At 35.5% G+C, this 14,465-nt stretch overlaps 1 protein-coding gene across 8 annotated transcripts in view; it reads left to right on the top strand.

The window, feature by feature from the left end:
• Positions 1-14,465, top strand: part of CBLB (Cbl proto-oncogene B) — a 190,725-nt gene that overhangs the window by 113,431 nt on the left and 62,829 nt on the right. For all 8 annotated transcript variants that reach the window (XM_046658874.1, XM_046658873.1, XM_046658872.1 and 5 more), the window contains exons 9-10: positions 2,458-2,589; positions 14,014-14,217. In XM_046658874.1, the coding sequence (XP_046514830.1) occupies positions 2,458-2,589; positions 14,014-14,217 (336 nt within the window). The remainder of the gene's footprint in view (positions 1-2,457; positions 2,590-14,013; positions 14,218-14,465) is intronic.

Raw genomic sequence — 14,465 nt, 5'->3', positions numbered from 1 at the left:
TTTAAAAAGAAATTATATTACTTCTCCATTTTTTGGATAAAAATTTCTGCTATTAATATTTTTGTTTCCAATACAATCTTGGCATTATGTGGGGAGATAGATAAATCCATTGGTAGGTAGGTAGTATGAGGAGAGAGCTGTAGGATTAGAAAAATCCAAAGAAAATCAGAATAATTATATGCATTAGCTTTTAGAGTTGGATGAGTAATTGAAGATAATAATTATATTCTTATAAATGCCTGGTTGGCACCCTCACAGATTATGAGTGGGAGTGTAGCTTAGTGAAGCCTTTCTTGAGGGTGATACTCAGTAATTATCAAAATCTAAACAAAAATATCTTTTGACTCTAGCTTCCATTTATATCATTTTTCATAAAAATGAAAAATTGCATACCAAAATACTCAATCATAGATTAAGTAAACCATAAGGCACTCCTATTGTCTTATACAATAAAGTCAAAAACAGGAGGAAGTAGATATACATACTCTGTGAGAACTTCTGCGTCTTGTTATGTAAAAAAATTCCATTTATGTAAAGCTCAATTGTGTAACATTTCATTTTGTAAAGTTACATTATGTAAGTTCAATTTCTGTAAATAAATGCATACATAAGAAATAACCATATATGAACATATGAAACTACTTTTTAAAAATAAAGATTAAAAACCAAACTGGTAACAGTGTTTAAGTGAGGAAGTGAGAAGTTGTGGGAAATCAGGGAGAAGTCAGAGGGAGACCTTGTATATTTTATTCTACGTATAACCCAGTTTCAAAATATTTTGTAATTTAGGTATTTTTCTGCTTTGTATAATAAATAGTAAAAACCAGGAATTACAGGTTTTGGGGAAGACAATAGATAACTTTTGATTTTATTTTCAATACTCCAGATTTCAGTCCCACTGCTCTTTATATTTTGTGAAACACAGTTGTTGACACAGTGCAGTTTGTGGGTGGTTTTTTAAATTTAATATATGATTGCCATTCCCTAAATTTTGTAGTGATTCTGTATTTTCTAATACAAGTTAAAGAACGCTCACAAGACACAATTCCTGTTTGTAAGGCGATTGTTTAACAATACGCAGGAGTGGTGGCATTCCCTTACGTTACTCATATAGATGTGAATAGCTTACTCTTTAGGTTGCAGTGAGTTCTGCATCTGCGATTGTAGCTTATTGTAATTTTTTTATAATTGCAAATTGGTCCTTTGGGTGTCATAGCCAATGTAAATACTTATCTATTATTTCAGGGACTTCAGTAATTTATAATTTATTTTAGATAACTTTAGATTTATTTAGATTTATTTCTTTTCCATCTTGATCCATTCTCTCTTATCTTTTTCCTTAATTTCTTTAAAAATTGTTTATGTAGTCACCTTTACATACATGAGGATAGACAGTTTCTGTATGAATGTGTGTATGTGCATGTGTGTGTATCTATGTGTGTATATGTGTATATGTATTTTTCCCACCAAGATTGTAAAATCTTTTAGTAGGTTAGAGATTAAAATTTTCGTTTTTTCATCCTACCCAGGACCAGGTACATAGTAGGCACTTACTAGACTAAAGCATTGCTTTATTTAAACAGATTTTTATTTCTGTAACTCTTTTTCTTTGTATCCCTGTTAAGTAACCCTTTTTTTCTTATTTTCTTGACATTTACCAATATATTTTTATATTCTTTGTGACATAGATCTTTTCAGTATCTGAACACTGAGAATTTTACTATGCCAGAAGGTTCTAAACTAGTAAATCCAGAGAATAGCTGTTTAATAAAACAGTTTTTGGGTTGCTGAAGTGATTAGTTTTCTTGACAGCGTTAGATTGGGGGAGGAGTATGCAATTTAGAGTTAGAGATTTGATGTAGAATTTGAGGAAAACAATTTAAACTTACTGAGCCTCAGGTATTCTTTTAATTCAATAAGTGTTATTATGCTTGAGACATCCCATAACATCCTAAGTGTGGCCCACCGTCCCCAGCACACAGGAAGGACTTGGGATGTGCTGCTTTTCTTCCATTCTAGAAGTTCTAAAGTTATCTAAGACATAAAATTTAATGTTCAGCCGGAATCATACAGATATATTTGCAATTTGACAGTAAAATTAGATGACCATGTAGCATTTACAAAGAAAATAAAGTTATTTATGTTACCTTTTAAAACCATAAGTTTTATCTTTTGAATCACTGTTATTGAAGCAAGTTCTTTCCGAAAGGAACGGGATGAGACGTTCAATAATCTGAAGTCTATACAATTGCTGATAAAAGCTCAAAACTTTTAAAAACTGATTTTGTAGACCAAATTGTAATCATCAGCTTAAAACATGTCTTAAATGGTGACATAATCTTGACAGGATCAAGTGTGAGGAATTTATTGTAAGTGATTGTACTTGAGAAAATTCAATGTTAACAATTCCTGCTAGAAAAATAATTAACATTGCCTTTCTTTCCCCCCAAATTCCAGGAGCAATATGAATTGTATTGTGAAATGGGCTCCACTTTTCAGCTCTGTAAAATCTGTGCCGAGAACGACAAAGACGTCAAGATCGAGCCTTGCGGCCATCTGATGTGCACTTCGTGCCTGACAGCATGGCAGGTCTGACCGCGGGTTCAGTGGGGACATTGGTTTCTTCCTTATATTCTCTGCTAATGTTTCTCTTCTCAGTTTTCTTCAGCTTAATTAGTCAGGCAATAATACCGCTAAGTGCTTTGTTTTGAATGGTTGTTACAAAAATCTCATGTGTTTGAGTTTCATTTATTTATATAATTTGATTTCTTTTGCTGTGTTTTATATTTTGTTTCTTTTGTGAGGTTAACTTAATTTTATGATATTAGTCATAAGTAGTTCCACCTCTGTAACTATTGATTTCAGAATGTCTCTTATCAGTATTACCAGCTAACCGTATTTATATTGTTAATTGTAGGTCAGATTCTATTTATAGTAGGTCAGATTCTGAAGCAGTCAACCCAGTAGATAAATCCTGTGTGAGTGTTTCACCCTCTCCTCCTCTTGAGGAGGTGTGGCTCCTGTCTCACGGATGTCTCCAGTTCCTCTGTCAGGCTAAAGGAGGAGAATCAAACAGGAAAAGTCTCCCAAATATTTATGGTGCCCATGGAAACAGGCATTGAATTTTCAAATTTACCGAAACAGACTCTAAGACAAACTGCCTTCCTCTCTGTAGGCAGACATTCAATAAATAGAAATTGATTTGATGTTTTAGAGTAAGACCTGGGGAATGACTGGTTTCCCCAAGGACTTTCTTTTATTTCTTTATCTGTAATAAAGTTTGGGGATTTTAAATGGATCTTTGGACAGATTTCTGGTTTTGACTATTTGGAGGATTCATAGAATATTTTGATCAAGCCGTTTTTTTAACTGCTGTTTAACACAGTCAGTATTGAAGTCAATGTTATTGATGGGGTTTAGAAAGCAAAAATTTCAAGGCTTTTAAAAAAATTTGCAGGGGCCGGCCTGGTGGCGTAGTGGTTGAGTTTGCCTACTCCGCTTCGGTGGCCTGGAGTTTGCAGGTTCAGATCCCGGGCACTGAGCTAGCACCACTCGTTAAGCCAAACTGTGGCAGCATCCCATATAAAAGAGAGGAAGATTGGCATAGATGTCAGCTCAGCGACAACCTTCCTTAAGCAAAAAGAGGAAGATTGGTAATGAATGTTAGCTCAGAGCCAGTCTTTCTCACACACACACACAAAATTTTGCCACTGAATATGTGATTGACATCCCTACCCTATTCCTGTGCCCTCTCAGTCCTTGTCTTCACTCCGTCCCAGAACCTCTGCATTGCCTGAGGAAGGATGGCCTTAGAGGGTTAGGAAGGGGCTGCAGACTCAGAGGAGTGTTGATGCCTGCTGAGCCCATTATTTGGTAATAAAATATAATGATTTTCACATTTTCACAATCTTATAAAAGGGGCCCCCTTCTTCCTTTGGAGAGATTTAAAAAATGGGTGAAGAAAATGAGGAGGAACTAGGAATTGAATTACGATTGATTTACATTTTCAATGCCATTTCTGAACTCCCAGACGTCTTTGCTACCTCAGTAAAAATTGTTCAGCATCGCTGCACTTCCCTCTTTCAAGATGCATTTGTTTTATATTTTGCTTTATCTTTTCCTTGATGTGCTGCTCTAATTTCCCTTTATCCCTCATGGCATTGGGATTTTGTATCGTACAGGGAGAAGCTGGAGGAAGGGGGACGTCAATATGGCACTGGCAAGCTCGTTCTCAACACCCAGGGCACTTGATTGCTATTTTCATCATGTTAACAATCATAGTTCTGCAGACTTAGCAATGTCTTTCTATAAATAACTTACAATAAATTTAGTTCCACTGGTAGATGACAAAACTGTTTGCAAGTGTGTTTCAAAGGTATCAGTAGGAACTATTATAGAGATGGTGTGGACTCAGTGCCTGGCTGACTGGAATATGACTGCTTTAGGGTGATTCGCTTCACCTGATACCCATTCAGCATTTCAGGGCAAGTAGTAAACTGCCAAAGAGGCTACTTGTGTTTGTCAACCCTTTGGATTGACGTGGCCTTCCGAGTGGTAGGCTGGTTCTCATAGGTACCAAGAAAATGAAAGCTTTGCATTTCTCCTGGAAGAAAACCAGAATGTTAGGCTGGCACAAACTCTCAGGCCTCTCTACCTTCAGGCGTGGCCTGTGTATCGCAGCCTCTTCTCTTGGGGCCCCAGTCTTGGACCGCATATGCGCGCACACACGTACACACGTACGTATTGCAGGAGTTGGCACCTTCAGTTTGCCTAGTAATTGGAAGTTAAGTGAGTTAAGAGTCAGAAACTCCCATTAGTTTGGCAGAAACCTTTGATTAGTAAAGATTATTGTTTAAGGTGTACAAAATATCTGTTTACCTTGTGGCTCAGGGTGAGTAAAAGAGAATGGGCTAATATAAAACAAACAAAAAGATTTTATTTCTTTTACTTTCTGTAAACTTTTTGAAAGAAATTTATCTTTTAAAGTTTCAGGGCCAATACTATATATTTATTTTTATTGAGTTTATGAAATATTTAAAATAGGTATGTTATGTGCAAAAGACACGGGACTGTTTCCTGGTTATCATGACTATGTTATTAATTCTTTGCCCTTTACACCATCACAACTTTTCTATATTTTATTGTGCATTCTCCAAGTGGTGTGGTTCCTCTTACTGGTAGCTTATCAGTTCCTCCATTCACTTCATGATTTTTCATATTGATCTAATGGCCTTGTATGAAGATACGTCCAGTCATATTTGTAAATTGTTACCATTTGCTGTTTCTTTTTTTTATTTTTAACTTTGAAATACTTCTCAGTTTTACTTTTAGGAATTGAGGAAGTCCATAAATTTTCAAGTACTAAAAACAGTCTGAGTAAAATTTTAGGAGAAGGTATATGAGAGATTAGTAATATTGGTAGAAAGTAGCTTACTAAGTAGTAACAAAAATGATAAATTCAAAAGTAGAAGGTTGAAATAATCAAATTAATTCACACTCGTGTCACTAGTAAATAATGTTATTATGCTGACCAGATCATAAAATTTTGCATATAGATTAGTGAGAAATATGCAGAGGCATTGTTTCACCATTATTTTTGAGTTCTTCCCACACAAGGAAGTTCAGGATTAAGAAGTATTCTTTTGATACACTTGCGAATGTCCCTGGAAGCTCTTACCTCATTGTATTTGCATTGTAAGCATTTACATATTTACCTGCTCCTCCTTTAGAAGGTGGATTGCTTTACCTCTTTAGAATCCCTCTCCTCTAGCATGCTCCCTACCGACACATGAATAGTTACTCAGTAAATGCTCAATAGTATAAAGGAAAGAGAAGAAGAGTACTAAGATTACAGTAAATAAAAAGACATTGGTATTGTAGATCAATTGTGGAAAGCCCTTGTAATGTCTTAGTTCTGTCCATTTCTCTTCTGAGAAGTATTTATGATCTTTTCAAAGACCTTTTATCATGCTTGATGTGAGAATGAACCCTAAGAATTTTAAACCTCAGATCCATTTGTTCCATTCAGTAGCTGCTGGGGAATTCCCTTCAACTTTTCACATTTTGATTTTTTCCACTTATTTTTGAGCCACGTTATTATACTTTTATTGCTTACAATAATACTGGCACTCACCTAAAGGCAATACGACTGAGTTTCTAGATATTGCTTTTTTACGCCAAGAACCATGCACGATGATCCCTGGTTCACGTTTTCTCTACTCTGAGGAAAACTGTGCTGAGACCAAGGTCTGAGAAATTCAAGGTGATATTCCACAGTCTCTATATTTCAGTGGGATCTTAGCGGTTAAAGGAAGCTTCAACTTTCAACATTTCCACTTTTGGATGACCTGAATATTTCTACATTTACATATAGATTTCACAGAGTGGTGCTTCCTGCCAACCAGCAGCTCTGTTGTGGCAGCTTACATATTGTTGTATGAATAACAGTGTCTGACAATCATTTAAATGTGTTATTGCAAAATGCCCCTATTATTTAACAAAAATAAAAGTCTTATAAAGTTAATCCAGTTAAAACACAGTTGACAAACATTAGATATGTTAAAAACTTCAAATCATAGCCTCAATGAGCTGCTCATTAGATTTAACCCAGTTGATGGTGAATATGAGAACAAAAAGAACAAAATTATTGAGCATTTTCATAGTTCTGCAATGTATTGTCAAACATTGTATCTAAGCTTGTAGATGTAATGGGAACTGTGTGAGTATTAAGTCTCTGGATTGAGTACTTGCAGTAATATATGTCTCTCTCTTTCAATTTTTTCCATATTCAAAATGGTACAGGGCTAGAGTGCATCTTTTCTGTCTTTAAAGCCTGTGTTCCTGTTTTATATGCTCGTTGTTTTTTTCTATAGAGAAAAAAATTAAGTTTTCAAACTTAATTATGCACAGGGATAATTTGTTATTTTGCTTCCCCTAACTGGTTTGGTAGAAGCAGACATGACTTGTTTCGTCCATTGTCCTCCAAGATCTCAAATCCATTTATTCATTTATTTATTTAGGAAGCATTCCTTAAGCAGCTGCTGTGTCTCGGGTTCTGTGCTAATCTCTGAGCTAAGAAGAACACCAAGACACAGCCTCCACCCTCAAGAAGTTAGAATTAAATTCGAAAGTTTTATAAAGGGGCTTGATACTAATAATTACTTGAAATGAACATCCAGTTATCCTTCAGATTTAATTAGGGATGGGAGACATTTTTTGTGACTTTCTCCTACTTTGGTTGGGCATGCTGGTATGAAAAGGATTTTAAAGGCTGTGTGTCTGCCAAGAAGTGCTGATAAATCAGTCAGAGTCCAATAGGAAATATTAAACCCTGACCATAAAACATTATGTGTTCAGCCAGTGTGCATTTTTAGCAAGTCATTCTTCACCAACTTTTCCTTCCATTTGATGCCCTACTTTGATTTAATTGAAATTCAGTGGAGACTAAGATTTTATGTAATTAGCAGAAACCCTAAGAAATGCATGGTAGTAGTGTCAGTTAGTTACAGGCTGCAAGTGGTTCCTCTTTAATTGCTGTCATAATGGCCCATTAGTCATGCCTCCGAAGAGGTGTCAGATACTTTTTTCTCCTTCTGAAACATCTGTGTTATTTAATAAATTGAATAAGCAAGCCAGAGTTTGCACAGAATACTAAATAAGTTGAATAATCTCCTCTCTAGAGGCATTTTTTGAGTCAGTATCACTGGGTGCGGCCTTTAGGTTCTACTCTTGACAATGAAACTTGGAGAGTTTTCTTTCCCTTCCATGCTATTCCATGGATATTAACAAAACATTTTCTTCCTCACCCTCAGCTCCTCCACGTCTTCTCTTTTTATGTAGCATGTTATACCGCGGTGCTGTTGCAGGATCACCTTATCACATCAGGTGTAAAGTAAGGAATTGTTTTCATTCTGTGTTTTTTCCAGGAATCTAGAAAATCGCTTCTGAGCTCATGAATGGCACAAACTCTGTGGTTTTCCAATCTTCCTTTCAAAGTGAAAAAGGATACACAAATGTCAATTAAACATACAGCCTTGTTTTGAATTACTGCCAAGGACTTCAATTCAATTAAAAGGAAAATTAATTTTCTCCTGTGATTATTCCTTCTGCATATTTTTTCAGAATAATTTAAAGAAAAAATATTGGAGTGTTCAAAATAGTAATTCACAAAAAAGTCAATAGGTGAAAATCAGTAAACCCTGATTTAATATGACATGTGACTAAAGAGATTTATGGATGTCCCATATTTAGAGAGCATCATTAGGGAAAAAAAGTGTAGTTGTCTAAGAGTGGTGAGAAGTGAGCTCAACTGATCACATTTAAGGCCTAAAGACAGAATGTCTTACTGTATCTTCCGTCAGAAGCAACCAACCTTCAAATTTCTAGACTCAGTGAAATTTTGTAACCTTAGTACTACAAATAAAATATTTGCCTTTACGAATGTTATAAGTTGGTATTTCTGTCTTTGATTATGTGTTGTATCTTTTTGTATAAATGTGATAAAATAAAATGTTCCAGCTCCTATTTCACTTTGGGAGTAATATAAGGACTACTAGGATTGTCCAAAAGTGGTACAGTGATGTCATGAACAGTGATGTCAGTAGGAGTGAAAAGGAGGAGACAGATTTGAGAAAATAAACTCTGGGAAGAGCAGATGCTTGACTCTGAGTCTTGGGAGTGAGTGAAGTGGATGCTTGCTGTATCACAGGGTGTCTGGACGATGGCCAGTACTGGCCCTTTGGAAACAGTTTCATTTGGCTTCAACGAGGGCCTTTAATAGGTGTTTTAAAAGTTCACTCCATTAAATAAAACATCTTCAGAATGCAAACTCACAAACTTCATGCATTAAATTTTTAAATTGGATTCTAGCAACAAATATTTAAACAGAAAAGCTCTTACTATGTAAAACGTATTTCTCCTGGAAAATTATAGTTACTAGGACACGTTTTACATCTTCCTATTAAAGCTGAAATTTTTCAATTAGAGCAAACAGAAAATTCATTGATTATAGTAGTTTCTTTTATTTTGAAACTTGCAATTTGAGCAAAGTAGTTCACAATTTTTTTTCCATTTTGGAATGATCAATACTAGACAGCCGTTTTTAAACCCCTTTATTTTAACCTAAGCAGTGGATCGGAGATTAAGGAACTCTACCACATCCTGATTCTGTGGTGTGGTATAGTGAGGTGGACTGACAAAAAGACTGGGCTCTAGAAACAGACCTCCTAGACAGGATATCCTACTCAGTGCTGCTTAGCTGTGTGACCTCTATCAAATTATGTAAGCTCTCAATTGTCTTATTGGCAAAATGGAGAGAATGACAGTACCTACCTTGTAGGATTAAATGAGTTAGCATATAAATAGTGCTTACAACATTGCCTGGAATTTTAGTTATTGTTATTGTTCCTAACATAGTAAACTGATGAAATCTCTTAAGAATATGTGTCTTATTTCTTATTATTGTTAATCTATGTACACTGAAAATTCTGTAGGTTATTTTATTTATTCTTTTTGGTGAGGAAGATTCGCCCTGAGCTAACATCTGTGCCAATCTTCCTCTGTTTTGTGTGTAGGATACTGCCACAGTGTGGCTGATGAGCGATGTGTAGGTCTGCACCTGGGATCCAAACCCGTGAACCCTAGGCCACCAAAGCAGAGTGCACAGACTTAAGCACTAGGCCACCAGGCTGGCCCACACAGTTTTTAAGTTGTATTCATTTCATAACAAGATGAAAGTCTTACGGATATATGAATTTTGCTTCAGATGCTATGATATGTTTCCTCAATTATCTTACTATGTTTCTTTGTTCCTGAGACTATTTTTATAGTAATTATACCAACTGGAATTTGCATAGCACTTTGGAAAGTTTTGAATTAATTTATCTCACTTTATGATGTCCCTTAAAATGTGCATTTCTCACTATACTTCTCACTATACTCTACAAATAAGATGAAATGGCTTATCCACTGTCAGGCAGCTGTAATTATGGGTGTTGGATTGCAGTCCAGGTGTCCTGGTTCAGAACATCCATGCTCCTTTTCTGATTCACTTGCATGCCTTTAGGGGCATCCCATATTAACATTAGAAGAGTCTGGATTCCCCAGAGTCCTCTTCCCTTGCCCATCATAAAAGAGCACCACAGCCAAAGATCTCTCCCACTCTGGGTTGTTTAGTCTAAGATTATTATTAACTGTCCTTATTCATTCTTGTAACAAGAAGTTTTGAGTTTCTATGGGAAATTTTGTGCTCTGAAAATGCTTAGTATCGACCCAGTCTACTCTCAGTGTGTGTATGTATGTTTTATATTTATCTATCTATTTATTTATAATTATTCCATGTTTTAAAAAAAGATTTGTGGTCACTTCAAATCTACATGAAGAGCAAGATAATGTAAATTAAAAGTTACTGATACAGAAAACATACACAATACACATATAAAATGCATTCCAAGCTGAGACTCATGGAGTCCTGTGTGTTCTCCAGGGCCCTCCATGTATATTGTATTTGTGGGAAGGCATGAAGCGATTGACCTTAAATCAAAATGTGTCCTCGAATAATTAATCATGCTGAGAGCAAATACATTGTACTATATGTAATGTTTATGTTTAAAGAATTAAAGGAAAGCATTTATTTAAGAGATACCATCCATCTGAACAATATTTAAACAAAGAATATGGCAGGTAACTGATGCATAATGGTGATAGTGATGAGATGATACTGATAATATTTATTTAGGTTTTTACATAGGGTTTTATTGAGGAATGGGAAATTTTTTGGGGAAGTCAAAAAATTTTTTTCTGTTTTTCTGTCAATTTATTCTCAGGTTACCTAAAGTTATATTTATAGTTAATATTAACTTATAGTTTTAATGGTTGGCTAATGAGTCTAAATTGTTTTATCATGTGCATATTACTTAGTTAACTTTTAGGTGAGTGTCGTACTCACTGGTAACTTCTGTATCCTTTGGTTTAGAAGTATTTCTGATTTGAGGAAGTGAAATCTACTGAGTCAATTAGAACGGATGGAGTCCAAAGTACTACTACTTAATATTCTCGGAATGTGACTTTTGGGGACTAGAAAAGGAGTTATTTATTGCTCTGTCTTCATTAACATATGCTCCTTGATCTTGCATTAAGTATATATTGACAGAAACATTATTTTAATTACTGAGGCACAATCTTGATGAGTTACATGTCTATCGAAGACATTCTTCTTGTGTATTCAGTCAACCATCTGACAGAAACTAGGGCAGAGTACCAAAGTGGCATTTGAGAATTTCTGGTTAAACTTAATTTGCATATAACAGTAGTTGCTTTACAGAGAAAGAGTGATGGGCGGGATCATATTAGAGTAAATACCATTAAGGAGACACATTCAGTGCAATCTGTGTTTGCGACTCAGAATGGATATACATTGCAGCTGGTTTTTGATCCAGTGAGTGATATAAACTCTCAACAAAGATACAGCTGAACAAAAATATCTTTTGTAATATATGCTTATAACACAACTGCTCTAACACGCTTCGGTAATTTGTGTAGCATTAACTTTTGGGTAGGAGAGAGAGAGAAAAACCTGAGTTTGGTTTTAGAGGAACTGTTTCCAGTCTCTTTCTTGTACCATCAAGATGCTATTATTGCCTTTCACCTGCTCCCCTTTCCAAACTCAATCTTTTCAGTTACCCTTTATCAGGAAGTAAATCACATCAACTGGAAGTCATCTGTAATCAAAACAACGTGCAAGTTGACCCATGGAGGTTCTAAGAGAAGACTTTGTAGCTGAACACAGTGGCTTACACATTGTAGGCACTGCACTAAAAAATAATGTAACTTTACTGATTTAGATCAAGTGGATTGATTTTAAGTTATGATAATTGTAGTTAAGTCTTAAAAGACTTTCTATTTTTAGATACACAAACTAAAACATTTATGGGTGAATTTATGTAATGTGTAGGATGTGTTTCAAAATAGTCCAAGGATGGAGGGAGGAAGCGAAGGTATGAATGAAACAAATTGGCATCAGTTAATAATTGTTGAAGCTGGGTGATAGGTATATAGAGATTCATTACACTTTTCTCTCTGCTTTTATATACGTTTGAAATTTTCTGTAATTTTTGTTTAAATGTATGAAGGAATGAAGTGTCTACTTAGGCCTCCGAATACTGCTTTCCATCTTTCATGCGTTAAAGACACTGGGAACATCAGCTCTTTCACATTCTGCTCTTATAAATTAGAACTATCTTTTTGATATTATTTTATGTAGATTTGTAAGAAAATTTTACTACAGGCACGCAACATGGATCCCTTTTAGCTTTTATAATAAGGAAATTTTACCTATAGGACAACGTATGTTGAATATGCACTTAAATTTAATGTTCTTGTTATTGAGAGATAGGAGAAAGGATTAACTTTCCTTAAATATTTACTCCTGTGGTAGAAAATATCAATGTGAGAACGTTTTCCAAAATAGAACAACTAACTCGCAGCTTTATTATCTATAAAATGATGAGCAAATAATATTTAAGTTGCCTTGAAGCCCACCAGACCCAAGTGTGTGGGGCAGTAAACACCAAACGTTCTTGTATTAGCCTGTCTGTGTTTCTAAACATCACCTTAGTTCAACTGTTTTACCATTCCAAGTTTCTTTCCCAAATTATGTCACAGTAGATGAATAAGGGAACATTGCAGTTTCTTTTCATTAACCGATTCAAAGAGTGTTTGTTTTTCTTTTTTTTGACAATTTGTGTGGCAAAGGAGATGTTCAATTTATTAATCGAAGTGGTGCTTGGGAAAGAATAAACTGCTTACCACAGGATCTGCCACAGAGCAGATACTCAGTAATTGTGCAATGAGAGGAGAGGGAGCGTGTTACTCCACCGCTCAGCAGGGTACCACTGTAGGGCAGGTAGATACCGATGGGTGCTACAGTCCTGAGTCAAGTACTGAGAGATTTCTTTGAAGATTTTAGTTCTCTTGTATCCCTTGTCTCATGTCTACAGTGGTGCTAATTCATCTAATTTCTGCCTTGAAATGATTTATGATTTTTACTTTTTTTTTAAATAACGCATTACTAAAGTCAGGATATAACACAAAACCTGAAATATGGTGGAGAATATTATATAATCTGTCTCTAGAAGGCAGCATTATCTGCATGGCAAGAAAACCATCTTGTCCTCTTTCCCTACCAACTGTGAATTCTTAATGCAGTTAGTTTTCAGAAATGGAATTGGGAAACTCTAAACAAAACCTTCAATAATTACCAGTAAATGAATTTCTGGCCCCAAAATATTTGCACATATCTTTTTGCACTGTCTAGTTTGAAAGCAAGCTGAGGGGCACAACTTAACATCTTAGTATTTTGTAATATATATAGTATTATATTCCAAATGAGCTGTGTCAGGATGACAGGCTCTCAGGACAGATGATGCTTTCTGAATATAAATTTACTTTCTTATTTTTTTCCCACTGATTGTAAATCAAGATTTTAAAAGACCAAGGCAATTAAAATGGAAACGTTTAGCCACAGTTATTGGCACAGGAACTTTTCCAAAATGGATTTTGCAATAGATTGTTATTAATGATTCTACTACTTTATTTATTATGGATTTTTATCAAAATGTCCTTTTTCTAGGATGTTTAATTAGCACTGCTGCCTTTTGGTGACGAGACATGATTCAATTTCTAGTTTTCTGTCAGACTCTAAAGTTTTGATACATTAAAATTGTAAGTGAGCCTTCAGGAAAATAAAGTTAGGTTCCTTTTCTTTGGAAAATGGAAATCTTTCCTTTTAAAAGAAATTTTTTTTCTTTGAAAATTTGAAATACTGAACATTTATCATATTTTCTGTTGGCTGTCTCTCCTACTCCACTCTGTCTTTGAGACCTATCTTCCCTCACCTCCAACCCCTCCCCTAAAACTTCTTTTTTTACTTTTCTTTATAGTTGTAGAACACTGGCCCCTCTGAGTACTGTATTATTTGAACAAAGACGAGTCACCACATGTTTTGTGTTTGTTCAGGAGTCAGATGGCCAGGGCTGCCCCTTCTGTCGCTGCGAAATAAAAGGAACAGAGCCCATCATTGTGGACCCCTTTGATCCGAGAGATGAAGGCTCCAGGTGCTGCAGCATCATTGACCCCTTTGGAATGCCAATGCTGGACTTGGATGACGACGATGACCGAGAGGAGTCCTTGATGATGAATCGGTTGGCAAATGTTCGAAAGGTAAAAATAGAAAATATAGGTTTAAATAGAGCAGTGTGTGGACATGAAATGAAATGCTGCTGTCACAAATGGAGTATAACTGAGTGGGTTTGGGTTTGGGAAAGAAAGATTCAGGAATCAAAAGAAAGGTGAAAACATAAGTAATGTTGACAGGCTGATGAAATCATAGATGAGAAAGAACTAGACTCAACTCAGAGTACTCTCATTGGTTTGAAACTTCAAAGTGAGAGATGGTGAGAGCTTTTGTA

Source organism: Equus quagga, chromosome 4 (genome assembly GCF_021613505.1).
Source record: "Equus quagga isolate Etosha38 chromosome 4, UCLA_HA_Equagga_1.0, whole genome shotgun sequence".
NCBI classification, from domain to species: Eukaryota; Metazoa; Chordata; class Mammalia; order Perissodactyla; family Equidae; genus Equus; species Equus quagga.
Note: the sequence above shows the minus strand (reverse complement) of the source record. Positions and strands in the feature narration are given on the sequence as shown.